This window comes from Salmo salar, chromosome 28 (assembly GCF_965601325.2).
Source record: "Salmo salar chromosome 28, fSalSal1, whole genome shotgun sequence".
Taxonomy (NCBI): domain Eukaryota; kingdom Metazoa; phylum Chordata; class Actinopteri; order Salmoniformes; family Salmonidae; genus Salmo; species Salmo salar.
The window spans coordinates 7,095,929-7,113,460 of record NC_138318.1 but is presented as its reverse complement, the minus strand read 5'-3'; the positions used below and the strand labels follow the sequence as shown (position 1 = coordinate 7,113,460).

General features: G+C 42.4%; 1 protein-coding gene across 3 annotated transcripts in view; it reads right to left on the bottom strand.

Annotated features, from left to right (window-relative positions):
• The window catches only part of LOC106589347 (FERM and PDZ domain-containing protein 2), a 42,756-nt gene that overhangs the window by 12,040 nt on the left and 13,184 nt on the right, over positions 1-17,532 (bottom strand). For all 3 annotated transcript variants that reach the window (XM_045710254.2, XM_014179193.3, XM_045710253.2), the window contains exons 11-20: positions 15,049-15,201; positions 12,438-12,623; positions 5,882-6,041; positions 4,738-4,942; positions 2,879-2,976; positions 2,538-2,615; positions 2,310-2,417; positions 1,814-1,930; positions 1,215-1,393; positions 828-929 (exon numbers count right to left, since the gene is read on the bottom strand). In XM_045710254.2, coding sequence (XP_045566210.1) covers positions 828-929; positions 1,215-1,393; positions 1,814-1,930; positions 2,310-2,417; positions 2,538-2,615; positions 2,879-2,976; positions 4,738-4,942; positions 5,882-6,041; positions 12,438-12,623; positions 15,049-15,201 — 1,386 coding nt within the window. The remainder of the gene's footprint in view (positions 1-827; positions 930-1,214; positions 1,394-1,813; positions 1,931-2,309; positions 2,418-2,537; positions 2,616-2,878; positions 2,977-4,737; positions 4,943-5,881; positions 6,042-12,437; positions 12,624-15,048; positions 15,202-17,532) is intronic.

Sequence of the window (17,532 nt, the reverse complement as noted above, 5' to 3'; positions counted from 1 at the left end):
TGTGCCTGCTGCAGATAGCTAATGTTAGCTAACTAGCAAGCTGCATTTTAATGTTGTTGCTAACTAGCTACAATTTGTAGTAAGCCAAGTAGCCAGATGGCCACAACTAGGTAACTAGCAACATTATGATTACATCACAATGCATTATGCAGCTTTACTGTTTTAGTTAGAACAATTCTGATGAAGGGGGTGGATTACACCGGGAAAAGTGCCCTCCTTTATCCTTTTTCTTGTCACTCCTGTCGGCTCCCCCATGTGGAGGTTCGGGCTCTCTGATTGGCTCAAAGTCAAGTGTCTGCCACTGACGAACAGGGCGATTCCACTAGTAGAAACTGCAGGTTCGTCGGTACCAGGTCGGTAGGCAGTGGCTACATGTACATCTTTTGTTCTACCAAGAGAAGGAACGATCTCCTAAGTATCTCTCTCAACAGCTTGCACCTGCCTTGTGAGTGGTGAGTAACTCACGTAGCCTGTTGAGGTTGACCTGTCACAGGCTGTTAGGTAACGGGTCGGGGTCTCACACACACACACACACCTGGGCTTTATTGTAGGTTACTGTAATGTCCAGTAGGCAGGCAAGTTCCAAGCTGCAGGCCCTCCCTCTCCAAGGTGATTAGCCCCAGGGGTCTGAAGGATTACCCAGAAACATAGAGGACAGCTAACTTCCTGTCCAGAGAGGTGTGGTCAACTCATCTGTACACCCCATAGACTTAAATACAGTAGGTCCATCCCTCTCCCGCCTACCAGGAAATACACCCTTTGTCTATAACTCTGGCGTTGTCCTAGGGAGTTAGGTGTGAAACAGCAGGGTTGGTGAGTTAACTCACAGCGATACTGATCCCTAACCCTCCTCCAGGATTCTTCTTTAGCTCCACAGAGATCTCATCACCCCTGAAGCAGTTCATGGAAGGAGCCCTGGAGCAGCCATCCTGAAAAATGTAAAGGGGATAAGAGTTAACGATTAATGGTGAAATTCACAAGAATGGCTGTATTGCATTGTATTGTATTTTCGTATTCTTTGATCAGATTTAATGGACATCAGATTTAATGGATATGTAGAGTTGACTGCTAATGTTGGTCGTCTTGTTTGTGTACAAAATCTAAACAATCGTCGATCACACAAAAGGCTTCCCTGTTCCTGAATCTAAGCCCGTGCGGTATGTACAGTATTGTCTGTAACATGGAGGAGATGATGGTCAGTAGCCATTGGTTACCTGAGCGTTGAGGATGCGTACGTCAGGGAGTTGCAGTCTACTGCCAGTCTTTGGGGTCAACATGACAGACACGATCTCATCCAGGTCGTCCTCCCCAGAGTGTACATCAGTCATCAAAGTGGTCTGGGACTTGTAGTTCTTCGATAGCGGAGATTTCACGTTGTTGGGTGTCAGGGAAACTGTAAAAATTAAAATACAGATGAATTATCAACTAATAACGAAAGTCATGGAAACCTCTGGCCACGTACAGTATGTATCAGAGGAAGCTGGTGGGAGGAGCTATAGGAGGATGGGCTAATTTGAATGGCTGGAATGGAATGAATGGAACGGAGTCAAACATGTGACGTGTTTGATACCGTTTCATTTACTTCATTCCAGCCCGTCCTTCTATAGCTCCTTCCACCAGCATCCTCTGGTGGTATGTACTGTAGTGAAGTTCTACAGAGGACAAACAATTCAAATTCCAGTAGCTTAGGCATTTGGAGGTCTAACTAGTGTCTAGCTGAAAAGCCAACAAGTTTCACACCTACTTCAAAAATATAGTTTATTACTAAACCAGCTGTGAACAGAGCAGAGACACACACACACACATCCAGTACCTTTGGGCTGGGACACAATGAGTGTGACCTCCCGTGGGCTGTTCTGCATGACCTCTGCAGCCTCACTAAAGGTCATGCCCTCCAGACTGATGTGGTTCAGAGAGATCAGACGCCCACCTGAGGGAGAACATCACCATAACATTTCATATATCAGCTTTCACTTTTATTTCATTGAAATATGACTAATCTTGTTGTTGGTGTGAACCTAGTCCTGGTCCAGAATCAACCGTTAGCCCCTATCCAATTCATTCAGATTTGTAAACATCATAAAAGCAGGGGATAAGAAAAGGGATTGGGGGTTGTATCTAGACAAGGCCCCTAGTCTTTGTTAATTAACCAGAGTGTCAACAGACAAAGCTCACTTAAGAGCTTAGAAAGCCTATAAACCCGGCATGCAAGGCTCTTATTCACAAGTTTTGTGTAGCCAGACCAGACGTCATAATCCGGTGTGAACTTTGTGAGGAGAAGCCTGGGGGGAGAAAGCCTGATCACCGACCTGGTCTGATGCGGCCATCTTTATCCGCTGGTCCTCCGGGCACGATGGATGCTATGAAGATACCCAGGTCGTACTTCCCCACTGTGTCTTCTCCAACTATCACCATACCTGAACAAATAAAATGATTTCCTTTTAACAATGACTTTTCATTGTAGTGCTAATCTAAAACATGTCCTTTTAATGTATATATACACACACACGACTCAATGCTGTTAACGGTATACTCACCTACGCCGAACTTCGGGTCTTTCTTTAAGGACACACAAATGACTTCTCTCTCTGGTATGACACTCTTTGTTGGGGTATCTATTGAACACAACAAAGGACATCTATTGACTGAAGTACCACAGCTACCTGTTATCAAAATACATCGACCACAGCGCCTCATAAGAAACCTGTATGTCATCTCTTCGGTTGATAATGATAGGCTACTACGGCGGTTGCTAGGATGTCTTCCTCGCTGTGCACGGCTTTGGAAGGCTTCCGGGAACGTCGACTCTTGATCCTGTCCCTGATTCAACAGTGTTATGAGGTTTTAATTTTCTTGGGAGCTGATAATCGAGCCATACCTCTGGCTGCTGAAGACATGGAGGGTGTCTCAGACCCACGCTTCCCAGACCCACGAGACAGGGCTGGTGACAGGTTCCCAGACAATGGTCTCCCTCTGCTGGAAATGATACAGGGAGAAATGACTTACAAACATTATATGAAAGACATACAGTGGCAAGAAAACGTATGTGATCCCTTTAGAATTATCTGGATTTCTGCATAAATTGGTCCTAAAATTTTATTTGATCTTTATCTAAGTCACAACAATGGACAAACATAGTGTGCTTAAACTAATAACACACAAATTATTGTATTTTATTCTCTATATTGAATACATGATTTAAACATTCACAGTGTAGGTTGGAAAATATGTGAACCCCTAGACTAATGACTTTTCCAAAAGCTAATTGGAGTCAGGAGTCAGCTAACCTGGAGTCCAATCAATGAGACGAGATTGGAGATGTTGGTTAGAGCTGCCCTGCCCTATCAAAAACACTCACACAATTTGAGTTTGCTATTCACAAGAAGCATTGAACAATACCTCGAACAAAAGAGATCTCAGAAGACCTAAGATTAAGAATTGTTGACTTGCATAAAGCTGGAAAGGGTTACACAAGTATCTCTAAAAGCCTTGATGTTCATCAGTCCAATCTAAGACAAACTGTCTATAAATTGAGAAAGTTCAGCACTGTTGCCACTCTCCCTAGGAGTGGCTATCCTGCAAAGATGACAGCAAGAGCACAGCGCAGAATGCTCAATGAGGTTAAGAAGAATCCTAGTGTCAGCTAAAAAGACTTACAGAAATCACTGGAACATGCTAACATCTCTGTTGACAAGTCTACGATATGTAAAACACTAAACAATAATGTTGTTCACGAGAGGACACCACAGAAGAAGCCACTGCTGTCCAAAAAAAACATTTCTGCACGTCCGAAGTTTGCAAAAGTGCACCTGGATGTTCCACAGCGCTACTGGCAAAATATTCTGTGGACAGATGAAACTACAGTTGAGTTGTTTGGAAGGAACACGCAACATTATGTGTGGAGAAGAAAATGGCACAGCACACCAACATCAAAACCTTATCCCATCTGTAAAGTATGGTGGAGGGAGCATCATGGTTTGGGGCTGCTTTGCTGCCTCAGGGCCTGGACAGCTTGCTATCAGACAGATTTCCCAAATTTATCAAGACATTTTGCAGGAGAATGTAAGGCTATCTGTTCGCCAATTGAAGCTCAACAGGACATCACCCAGAAGTTGGGTGATGCAACAGGACAATGACCCAAAACACAGAAGTAAATCAACAACATAATGGCTTCAACAGAAGAAAATACACCTTCTGTAGTGGCCCAGTCAGAGTCCTGACCTTAACCCGATTGAGATGCTGTTGCATGACCTCAAGAGAGCAGTTCACACCAGACATCCCAAGAATATCGCTGAACTGAAACAGTTTTGTAAAGAGGAATGGTCCAAAAGTCCTCCTGACCATTGCGCAGGTCTGATCCGCAACTACAGAAAGCATTTGGTTGAGGTTATTGCTGCCAAAGGAGGGTCAACCAGTTAATAAACCCAAGGGTTCACTTTTTCCACCCTGCACTGTGAATGTTTACACTGTGTGTTCAAAAAAGACATGAAAACGTATAATTGTTTGTGTGTTATTAGTTTAAGCAGACAGTGTTTGTCTATTGTTATGGTTTAAATGAAGATCAGATCAAATTTTACGACCAATTTATGCATCAATCCAGGTAATTCCAAAGGTTTCACATACTTTTTCTTGCCACTGTATAAAAGGTACTTTAAAAGATGCAAGAAATGAAAGAAAAGGTATGTACAGTATATAGAAAGAAATAATACAGGCAAGGGAACTCTCCATCACTCCTACCCCTGCTCGTGGAGGACACGCTGCTGTTTGATCCGCGCCTCGATCTTGGCGGCAATGTCATCACACAGTTTGGTCATGGAGTCGTCCTGCGGTGTGGTCAGACCGCTGTCTGTCCGTATGGTCTCAGAGACAGAGCACCGGCTCATCATCTGGCTATGGCTGTTCTGAGCCCGACACACTGCCGCATACTGCACTATGCTCTCCTCTGAAAAGAGAAAGGGCTCTTAAGTTCAAATCATGGGTGGTCAAAAGTGGCTAAAGTGAAATCAAGATGGGTATAAATGTAGATCTAATAAGTGTGCAAATTACTCTAATAACTGTACAATAATCACAAGATGTCCCTGTTTGGCCTATCAATGAGCCCACATGGTACAATAGCAGGATATACAGTGAGTGGACAAAACATTAGGAACACCTTCCTAATATTGAGTTGCACCCTTCTTTTGCCCTCAGAACAGCCTCAATTCGTCGGGGCATGCACTCTACGAGGTGTCGAAAGCGTTCCACAGGGATGCTGGCCCATGTGGATCATTCTTGATACACACAAACTGTTGAGCGTGTAAAATCCAGCAGCGCTGCAGTTCTTGATGACTCAAACTGTTGCGCAAGGCGCAAACTACCATACATCCTCAGTTCAAAGGCACATAAATCTTTTGTCTTGCCAATTCACCCTCTGAATGGCACACTTACACAATCCATCTCTCAATTGTCTCAAGGCTTAAAAATCCTTCTTTAACCTGCCTCCTCCCCTTCATCTTCACTGATTGAAGTGGATTTAACAAGTGAATCAATAATGTATCATAGTTTTTACCTGGATTCACCTGGTCAGTCTATGTCATGGAAAGAGTACATGTCCCTAATGTTTTGTACACTCAGTGTATAGCTTGCTAGCTGTATGGCTGAAGAGTCTGGCAAAAAGTCAGGCTAAGATTCACCAAGAACAGGACACAAATCAGAACAGGCTGTCTCTGGCATAGTATTAACTGGAATGTAGTAGTAGTAGTAGTAGTAGTAGTAGTAGTAGTAGTAGTAGTAGTAGTAGTAGTAGTGGTTATGGAAGGGGACAGGAGTTTTTCTTGACTGTTATCAAACCAGGAAAAACATTTGGCCCCAAGCCAGTTAGGATGGCGTGAAAGGTTCTGACCTGAGGCCAGACTGTGGCTGAGCTGGCGAGAGTTCATCTCATTGTGAAACTTGTGCTGGGCAGAACAAAGGTTGCACAGGTATGTGGCCGTCTTGGATCTCTCTGTGACTAAGGTGTGCTTTTTCTTGCTCCCTCTGCTCTCGATGACAAATTTACGGTGCTGTGGTAGGACAGAGAGGAGGGGTTAAGGCATTTACAGACGTAACAAACCAACAGCTACAAAATCTTTATATTCAACTACACTGAACAAAAACAAACGCAACATGTTTCCTCTAAGCCGCGCACCGGCGTGCAGTAGCCCCTATACTGCCTCCCGGAAGAACTATCAGCCCAGGGAGAGAAGCATGAGATTGAACTAAACTTTCGAGAGTTTTCCCTGTTAACACTATCAACGTTTCCCTTTACTTTTCAATTATGATTGAATCAACACAATATTAGCCACTTTCAATGCAACATACTGAAACAAAACCAACTATGCAAGAGATTTTGTTGTTGGCAGAACGCATCGGAGTAGGATTCTATTGAGAACAACTCAGCCCTTACTCTACAAAGACCGGCAGCATAACCAATCAGAGTTGCAGTAGGCCTATATGTAAATAGACGATTACCATATATGGATCTGTGCCATTTACATTGAACTGGACTGTGTTTACAGCTGTGGTTGTGAGTAGATGCGCTTGTTTTGAGATCAAAGCAAGAGCTGCATGAAGCCACTTGTGCACATTTTCTTCATACATTGCGCCCGGAAAGTATTCAGACCTCTTCCCTTTTTACACATTTTGTTACATTACAGCCTTATTCTCAAATGTATTAAATAAAACATTTCCTCATCAATCTACAGACAATATCCCTCAGTGACAATTTACATAAGTACAGCTGAAGTCGGAAGTTTACATACACTTAGGTTGGAGTCATTAAAACTCGTTTTTCAACCACTTCACAAATTTCTTGTTAACAAACTATAGTTTTGGCAAGTTGGTTAGGACATCTACTTTGTGCATGACAGAAGCAATTTTTCCAACAATTGTTTACAGACAGATTATTTCACTTATAATTCACTGGATCACAATTCCAGTGGGTCAGAAGTGTACATACACTAAGTTGACTGTGCCTTTAAACAGCTTGGAAAATTCCAGAAAATGATGTCATGGCTTCTGATAGACTAATTGACATAATTTGAGTCAATTGAAGGTGTACCTGTGGATGTATTTCAATGCCTACTTTCAAACTCAGTGCCTCTATGCTTGACATCATGGGAAAACCAAAAGAAATCAGCCAAGACCTCAGAAAGAAAATTGTAGACCTCCACAAGTCTGGTTCATCCTTGGGAGCAATTTCCAAATGCCTGAAGGTACCACATTCATCTGTAAACAATAGTACACAAGTATAAATACCATGGGACCACGCAGCCGTCATATCGCTCAGGAAGGAGACGCGTTCTGACTCCTAGAGATGAACGTACTTTGTGCGAAAAGTGCAAATCAATCCTAGAACAGCAAAAGGACCGTGTGAAGATGCTGGAGGAAACAGGTACAAAAGTATCTATATCCACAGTAAAACGAGTCCTATATCGACATAGCCTGAAAGGCTGCTCAGCAAAGAAGAAGCCACTGCTCCAAAACCACCATAAAAAAGCCAGACTACAGTTTGCAACTGCACATGGGGACAAAGATCATACTTTTTGGAGAAATGTCCTCTGGTCTGATGAAACAAAAATAGAACTGTTTGGCCATAATGACCATCATTATGTTTAGATGAAAAAGGGGGAGGCTTGCAAGCCAAAGAACAACATCCCAACCGTGAAGCACGGGGGTGGCAGCATCATGTGGTGGGGGTGCTTTGCTGCAGGAGGGATTGGTGCACTTCACAAAATAGATGGCACCATGAGCAAAACTATGTGTATATATTGAAGCAACATCTCAAGACATCAGTCAGGAAGTTAAAGCTTGGTCACAAATGGGTCTTCCAAATGGACAATGACCCCAAGCATACTTCTGAAGTTGTGGAAAAATGGCTTAAGGACAACAAAGTCAAGGTATTGGAGTGGCCATCACAAAGCCCTGACCTCAATTCTACAGAAAATGTGTGGGCAGACCTGAAAAAGCGTGTGCGAGCAAGGAGGCCTACAAACCTGACTCAGTTACACCAGCTCTGTCAGGAGGAATGGGCCAAAATTCACCCAAATTATTGTGGGAAGCTTGTGGAAGGCTACCTGAAAATGTTTGACCCAAGTTAAACAATTTAAAAGGAATGCTACCAAATACTAATTGAGTGTATGTAAACTTCTGACCCACTGGGAAATAAATCATACTCTTCTATTATTCTGACATTTCACATTCTTAAAATAAAGTGGTGATCCTAACTGACCTAAGACAGGGAATTCTTACCAGGATTAAATGTCAGGAATTGTGAAAAACTGAGTTTAAATGTATTTGGCTAAGGTGTATGTAAACTTCTGACTTCAACTGTATTCAGACCCTTTGCTATGAGACTCGAAATTGAGCTCAGGTACATCCTGTTTCCATTGATCATCCTTGAGATGTTTACACAACTTGATTGGAGTCCACCTATGGTAAATTCAATTGATTGGACATGATCTGGAAAGGCACACACCTATCTATATAAGGTGCCACAGTTGACAGTGCATGTTAGAGCCAAAACCAAGCCATGAGGTCGAAGGAATTGCCCGTAGAGTGCCGAGACAGTAGTGTTGAGGCACAGATCTGGGGAAGGGTACCAAAACATTTTTGCAGCATTGAAGGTCCACAAGAACACAGTGGCATCCATCATTCTTAAATGGAAGAACTTTGGAACAACCAAGACTATCTAGAGCTGGCCGCCCGGCCAAACTGAGCAATCGGGGGAGAATGGCCTTGGTCAAGGAGGTGACCAAGAACCTGATGGTCACACTGACAAAGCTCCAGAGTTCCTCTGTGGAGGTGGGAGAAACTTCCAGAAGGACAACTATCTCTGCAGCACTCCACCAATCAGGCCTTTATGGTAGAGTGGCCAGACGAAAGCCACTCCTCAGTAAAAGGCACACAACAGCCCACTTGGAGTTGAAAAGTGAGTCAGGTAAAGAGGTAATTTTTAAAGGGGCATTGTTGTATTTTGAGATAGGCTTGAATAAGCTAAGTAGCCAATAGGCAGAGGGTAGCATAATTTGTCTGATTCTCTATAATAATGGTATGGGAATAATAATGCATTTCATTTTGTAAAGTGGTTTCTTGCATCAAACAACACAAAAACATTTTCAGTAACCTCCTTGTCTGAAGGACAAGTGGATAAACAGGTTAATATCAAGCCCTGTGTGTCTCATGGAATGTAGGCCTACATTGGCTGTTGGCTTAATGATAGAACAGCTATTTTCATGTTAAAATGTTATAGGATGCATTTTCTACATTGTTTTTGATGGTAGGCCACTCTGGTAGATCTACATTATGATCAAATAGCCACAGTAGACTACTTGGCCATTGTTAAAAGTGTAACTTAAAGCGGGTTCAGCCTCACCTGAAATATGCTCAGTCCGGGAAAAAAAATGTATCTCCAATTTTGTGCACAAATCTTTTTATATCCCTGTTAGTGAGCATTTCTCCTTAGCCAAGATAATCCATCCCCCTGATAGGTGTGGCATATCAAGAAGCTAAACAGCAGGATCATTACACAGGTGCACCTTGTGCTGGGGACAATAAAAGGCCACTATAATGTGCAGTTTTGTCACACATCACAATGCCACAGATTTGTTTATTAAAATTTTATTTCACCTTTATTTAACCAGGTAGGCCAGTTGAGAACAAGTTCTCATTTACAACCTAACCAAGATAAAGCAAAGTACTGCGACACAAACAACAGAGTTACACATGGGATAAACAAACATGGGATAAACAAACGTACAGTCAATAACACAATAGAAAAGTCTATATACAGTGTGTGCAAATGTAGTAAGATTAAGGAGGTAAGGCAATAAATATGCCATTAGTGGCGAAATAATTACAATTTAGCAATTAAACACGGGTGATAGATGTGCAGAAGATGAATGTGCAAGTAGAGATACTGGGGTGCAAAGGAGTAAAAAATAAATAACAATATGGGGATGAGGTAGTTGGGTGGGCTATTTACAGATGGGCTGTGTACAGGTGCAATGATGGGGAAGCTGCTCTGACTGCTGATGCTTAAAGTTATTGAGGGAGATATAAGACTCCAGCTTCAGTGATTTTTGCAATTCGTTCCAGTCATTGGCAGCAGAGAACAGGAAGGAAAGGCGGCCAAAGGAGGAGTTGGCTTTGGGGATGACCAGTGAAATATACCTGCTGGAGCGCGTGGGTGCTACTATGGTGACCAGTGAGCTGAGATAAGGCTGGGCTTAACCTAGAAAAGACTTATAGATGACCTGGAGCCAGTGTGATTGGCGACGAATATGAAGTGAGGGCCAGCCAACGAGAGCATACAGGTCGCAGTGGTGGGTAGTATATGGGGCTTTGATGACAAAACGGATGGCACTGTGATAGACTACATCCAATTTGCTGAGTAGAGTGTTGGAGGCTATTTTGTAAATTACATCCATTTAGTCAGTTTTACAAGGGTATGTTTAGCAGCATGAGTGAAGGATGCAGTTGCGAAATAGGAAGCCGATTGTAGATTACATTTTGTATTGGAGATGCTTAAAATGTGAGTCTGGAAGGAGAGTTTACAGTCTAACCAGACACCTAGGTATTTGTAGTTGTCCACATATTCTAGGTCAGAACCGTCCAGAGTAGTGATGCTAGACGGGCGGGCGGGTGCGGGCAGCGATCGGTTGAAGAGCATGCACTTAGTTTTACTAGCATTTAAGAGCAGTTGGAGGCCACGGAAGGAGTGTTGTATGGAATTGAAGCTCGTCTGGAGGTTTGTTAACACAGTGTCCAAAGAAGGGCTAGAAGTATACAAAATGTTATCGTCTGCATAGAGATGGATCAGAGAATCACCAGCAGCAAGAGCAACATCATTGATATATACAGCGAAAAGAGTCGGCCCGAGAATTGAACCCTGTGGCACCCCCATAGAGACTGCCAGAGGTCCGGACAACAGGCCCCCTGATTTGACACACTGAACTCTATCTGACAAGTAGTTGGTGAACCAGGCGAGGCAGTCATTTGAGAAACCAAGGCTGTTGAGTCTGCCGATAAGATTGTGGTGATTGACAGTCGAAAGCCTTGGCCAGGTCGATGAAAACGGCTGCACAGTATTGTCTTTTATCGGTGGCGCTTATGATATCATTTAGGACCTTGAGTGTGGCTGAGGTGCACCCACGACCAGCTCAGAAACCAGATTGCATAGCGGAGAAGGTACGTTGGGATTCGAAATGGTCGGTGATATGTATGTACGTTGGGATTCAAAATTGTCGGTGATCTGTTTAACTTGGCTTTCAAAAACTTTAGAAAGGCAGGGTAGGATAGATATAGGTCTGTAACAGTTTGGGTCTAGATTGTCTCCCCCTTTGAAGACTGGGATGACCGCGGAAGCTTTCCAATCTTTAGGTATCTCAGACAATACGATTATGGTATGGGCAGGCATAAGCTACGGACAACGAACACAATTGCATTTTATTGATGGCAATTTGAATGCACAGAGATACCGCGAGGCTCATTGTCGTGCCATTCATCCATCACCTCATGTTTCAGCATGATAATGTCACGATCGTCGTAGGAACATTCAGACCAAAGCGCAGCATGAAATCGGTTCGACATCTTTTTATTATAAGTCAACCACACAAAAAAACAATAAAGAATACACGACACGTGAAGCTACGGAATGCTCACAGGCAACTACACATAAACAAGATCCCACAAAACACAGTGGGGAAATGGCTGGCTAAATATGATCCCCAATCAGAGACAACGATAAACAGCTGCCTCTGATTGGGAACCATACCAGGCCAACATAGAACTAGACAACCTAGATAGGAACATCCCCCCCCCCTAGTCACACCACGACCTAACCAAATAGAGAATAAAAAAGGCTCTCTATGGTCAGGCCGTGACAGATAATGCACAGCCCCGTGTCGCAAGGATCAGTACACAATTCCTGGAAGTTGAAAATGTCCCAGTTCTTCCATGTCCTGCATACTCACCAGATATGGCACCCATTGAGCATGATTGGGATGCTCTGTATCGACGTGTATAAAATTGTGTTCCAGTTCCCGCTAATATACAGCAACTTCGCACAGCCATTGAAGAGGAGTAGGACAACATTCCCATAGGCCACAATCAACAGCAAAGGAGATGTGTTTTCTTATCCACGCCCCTACCTTTTTTAAAAAAGTATATGTGATCAACAGATGAATATCTTTATTCACATGTGAAATCCATAGATTAGGGCCTAATTTATTTATTTAAATTGACTGATTTCCTTATGTGAACTGTAGCTCAGTAAAACGTTTCAAATTGCTGCGTTTATATTTTTGTTCAGTATTTTCAGTAAACGTTCACTTTCAACATTCCTCAGTTCCCTTCAATAAAGTGCAACTCCAACGGGGAAAAAAAGTGTTTGCATTATCATAAAAAGGCATGATACTCACAGAGGAGGAAATACTGGCCGTTTCCCGCCAGTTGAATGTCTGACTCGTGGAGCGGGAGCCATCTTTAACCTCATACACTATGACTCCTTTGGCACACACTCCTAAGATCAGCTCTCCGATGACTGGCTTCTTCTCGCGACCCACGCGGTAGAACAGAACGCCATACTCAGGAAGCTGCTGGGTGGCCTGGGAGGAAGTAAGATGTTAGACGTTAGAACGGCCGACGTGGAAGCTTCCCGGACGGGCTAAGAATACGAGCCAGATGTGTATGTAAATACAGTATTACCATATGTTTGCCTTTAATGCACTGTGCAGGTGCCACAGTCTTTTAGTGTAATGATTAAAATATTAGTCCACATATTAGTAGTATGGAATTAATGAGACTGACATTTTATATATATGCACACGACCGTTCAAAAAGTTTGGGGTCACCTAGAAATGTCCTTATTTTTTAAATGAAAGCACATTTTGTCCATTAAAATAACATCAAATTGATCAGAAATACAGTGTAGACATTGTTAATGTTGTAAATGACTATTGTAGCTGGAAACGGCTGATTCTTTTATGGAATATCTACATAGCCGTACAGAGGCCCATTATCAGCAACCATCATTCCTGTGTTCCAATGGCACGTTGTGTTAGCTAATCCAAGTTTATCATTTTAAAAGGCTAATTGATCATTAGAAAACCCTTTTGCAATTATGTTAGCACAGCTGAAAACTGTTGTTCTGATTAAAGAAGCAATAAAGCTGGCCGCCTTTAGACGAGTTGGAAATCTGGAGCATCAGCATTTGTGGGTTCGATTACAGGCTCAAAATGGCCAGAAACAAAGACCTTTCTTCTGGAACACGTCAGTCTATTCTTGTTCTGAGAAATGACAGCTATTCCATGTGAGAAATTGCCAGGAAACTGAAGATCTCGTACAACGCTGTAACTACCCCCCGAACAGCGCAAACTAGCCCTAACCAGAATAGAAAGAGGAGTGGGAGGCCCCGGTGCACAACTGAGCAAGAGGACAAGTACATTAGTGTCTAGTTTGAGAAACAGACGGCTCACAAGTCCTCAACTGGCAGCTTCATTAAATAGTACCCGCAAAACACCAGTCTCAACGTCAACAGTGAAGAGACTAGAAGGCCAGCATCCCGGAGTTGCCTCTTCACTGTTGACGTTGAGACTGGTGTTTTGCGGGTACTATTTAATGAAGCATTTCCACTGCTCTAGAGTCCAATGGCGGTGAGCTTTACACCACTCCAGCCTACGCTTGGCATTGTACATGGTGATCTTAGGCTTGTGCGCAGCTGCTCAGCCATGGAAACCCATTTCACGAAGCTCCTCACGAACAGTTATTGTGCTGACGTTGCTTCAAGAGGCAGTTTGGAACAAGGTAGTGAGTGTTGCAACTGAGGACAGGCGATATTTATGCGCAACACACATCAGCGGTCTGGTTCTGACAGCTTGTGTGGCCTACCACTGCGTGGCTGAGCCATTGTTGCTTCGAGATGTTTCCACTTCACAATAACAGCACTTACAATTTACTGGAGCATCTCTAGCAGGGTATATATTTGACGAACTGACATGTTGGAATGGTGGCATCCTTTGACGGTGCCACGCTGAAAGTCACTGAGCTATTAAGTAAGGCCATTCTCCTGCCTGTGTTTGTCTATGAAGATTGCATGGCTGTGTGCTCGATTTTATACAATTGTCAGCAACGGGTGTGCCTGAAATAGCAGAATCCACTAATTTGAAGGTGTGTCAACGTTCTTTTGTATATATAGTGTATGTATACAGTGCATTCAGAAAGTATTCAGTCCCCTTGACCTTTTCCACATTTGAAGTTACAGCTTTATTCTAAAATTGATTCAATTGTTTTTTTCTATCAATCTACACACAATACCCGATAATGAAAAGCCAAAAAAAAATATGTAATATCACATGTACATAAGTATTCAGACCCTTAACTCAGTACTTTGTTGAAGCACCTTTGGCAGTAATTACAGCCTCCAGTCTCCTTGGGTATGACGCTACAAGCTTGACACACATGTATTTGAGTTTCTCCCATTCTTCTCTTCTCTCTCAAGCTCTGTCAGGTTGGATGGGGAGCGTCACTGCACAGCTATTTTCAGGTCTCTCCAGATATGTTTGATCGGATTGGGCCACTCAAGGACATTCAGAGACTTGTCCCGAAGCCCCTCCTGCATTGTCTTGGCTGAGTGCTTAGGGTCATTGTCCTTTTGGAAGGTGAACCAGTTTGAGGTCCTGAGTGCTTTGGAGCAAGTTTTCATCAACGATCTCGCTGTACTTTGGTACGTTCATCTTTCCCTTGATCCTGACTAGTCCCACAGTCCTTGCCACAGAAGAACATCTCCACAGCATAATGCTGCCACCACCATGCTTCACCATAGGGATGGTGCCAGGTTTCCTCCAGACGAGACGTTTGGCATTCAAGCCAAAGAGTTCAATCTTGGTTGTAACATAACAAAATGTGGAAAAAGTCAAGGGGTCTGAATACTTGCCGAATGCACTGATATACCGTACACTCTTAAGGATTAAAATAGGGCAAAATAAATGTGGCTCCATAACTCTATGGAGTGTTTTCTTTGGCTCATGTTACCTTTAGGAACTCAAGTTCGGACTCGTCGGTACTCATCGTGGAGTTATTGGCATGTAACCGTAGCAACTCCTCCTTTAGGTAAGGCAAGGCTCTTTTCTCCATGACGCTCTTTGCAACGTACTGGTCTGGTCGATAGTAGTTCCTCCCATAAACCTTTGGGAAATATCAGATAAAAGTTAGTCATCACTCAACATTTCTAGAGCTAATATTACAAAATATTTGCCATGGATGGGCATTTAAAACTATTTTACTATTCAAATAATATGACATTTTTATGACAGTCAAAATTTGTAATAATAACACGTTTTTTTTTGCTCTCGACTCTCGACCAATCAGAATGACGCAAATGCACATGGCAGAGGTAAACAGCGAACATTCTGCTTTTCTCCGGTAGTTTGGCTAAAAGCAACAGTGAAAGAGAAGTCCGATTTTCCATGATTCTCTTACAGAAGGGTTTTCTGGAGTGTTTTGCATTGATCCGTGTCATACTGATCATGTCAGGGCAGCCTGGAGGTCTACATGTGCAGAAGTAGCACAGCAGTAGCTCAACACACCCTTAAAAAAGCATTCAAAAGTTTGTTTTATTAAATTCAGAATTTTAAATGTCATGGTATATCCTTTTAGGTAAAAATGGCCCAAATAAATGCTTTTTTAAATTTAGACAGCTTTTTCATTGCTAACCTCTAAAAGTCTAAGCATTTGGGGGGGGGGGGGGGGTTCTACTAAGCTAACATATGGAATTGTTTTAGGTTGGTCATACCATGGATCATTAAGTTATTTGATTTAGAATTTTAGGACCCCTGTATGTTTGTTTTATTTTTTTAAGTGTTTGATAAAATATTTAATTTGGCCTTTATTACTATAACCCATATAAACACATTGAATACCACATTCATAAATGGCAAAAAAAACAGTTAAAAAATAATACATCATAAGGTGAAAAAAAAAAAGGTTTTGAAGTGTCATTTTTTTATCTAAGAAATATAAGAAAGCTTAGGGAAAAAAATTGCGGGGACACATTTAACCTCTTTTTTTAATTGGCACAAAACTGCCTCCATTCATTTGTATGAGTTAATAACAGACGAATGTGGCTCCAAAACTGAAAACTCATTCAAGTAATTTAATACTAAAATCCGTTTGGATATCTGGATATTCGATTAACTGTGCCCAATTCTGCCCATCCGTAATATTTACAAGGTAATATCTATTTACAGTACCAATCAAAAGTTTGGACACACCTACTCATTCAAAGGTTTTTCTTTATTTTTACTATTTTCTACATTTTCTACTATTTTCTACATTCTACAAAACTATGAAAAAACACATATGGAATCATGTAGTAACCAAATAAAAGTGTTTAACAAATCTAAATATATTTTACATTTGAGATTTTTCAAAGTAGCCACCCTTTGCCTTGATGACAGCTTTGCATACTCTTGGCATTCTCACAACCAGCTTCATGAGGAATGCTTTTCCAACAGTTTTGAAGGAGTTCTCACATATGCTGAGCACTTGTTGGCTGCTTTTCCTTTAGTCTGCGGTCCAACTCATCCCAAACCATCTCAATTGGGTTGAGGTCGGTTGATTGTGGAGGCCAGGTCATCTGATGCAGCACTCCATCACTCTTCTTGGTCAAATAGCCCTTACACAGCCTGAAGGTGTGTTTTGGGTCATTGTCCTGTTGAAAAACAAATGACAGTCCCACTAAGCGCATACCAGATGGGATGGCGTATCACTGCAGAATGCTGTGGTAGCCATGCTGGTTAAGTGTACCTTGAATTCTGAATAAATCACTGACAGTGTCACAAGCAAAGCACCCCCACACATCACACCTCCTCCTCCATGCTTCACGGTGGGAACCACACATGTGAAGATTATCTGTTCACCTACTCCGCGTCTCACAAAGACACGGCAGTTGGAACCAAAAATCTCAAATTTGGACTCATCAGACCAAAGGACATATCCATCCACCAGTCTAATGTCCATTGCTCGTGTTTCTTGGCCCAAGCAAGTCTCTTCTTATTATTGCTGTCCTTTGCAGCAATTGCAGCAATTTAACCACGAAGGCCTGATTCACGCAGTCTCCTCTGAACAGTTGATGTTGAGATGTGTCTGTTACGTGTACTCTGTGAAGCATTTATTTAGGCTGCAATCTGAGGTGCAGTTAACTCTACTGAACTTAGCCTCTGCAGCAGAGGTAACTCTGTGTCTTCCTTTTGTGTGGCGGTCCTCATGAGAGCCAGTTCCATCATAGCGCTTGATGGTTTTTGCGACAGCACTTCAAGAAACTTTCAAAGTTCTTGACATAATATGGACTTGGTCTTTTACCAAATAGGGCTATCTTCTGTATACCCCCCTACCTTGTCACAACACAACTGATTGGCTCAAATGCAATAAGGATAGAAATTCCACTAATTAACAAGACACACCTGTTAATTGAAATTCATTCCAGGTGACTACCTCATGAAGCTGGTTGAGATAATG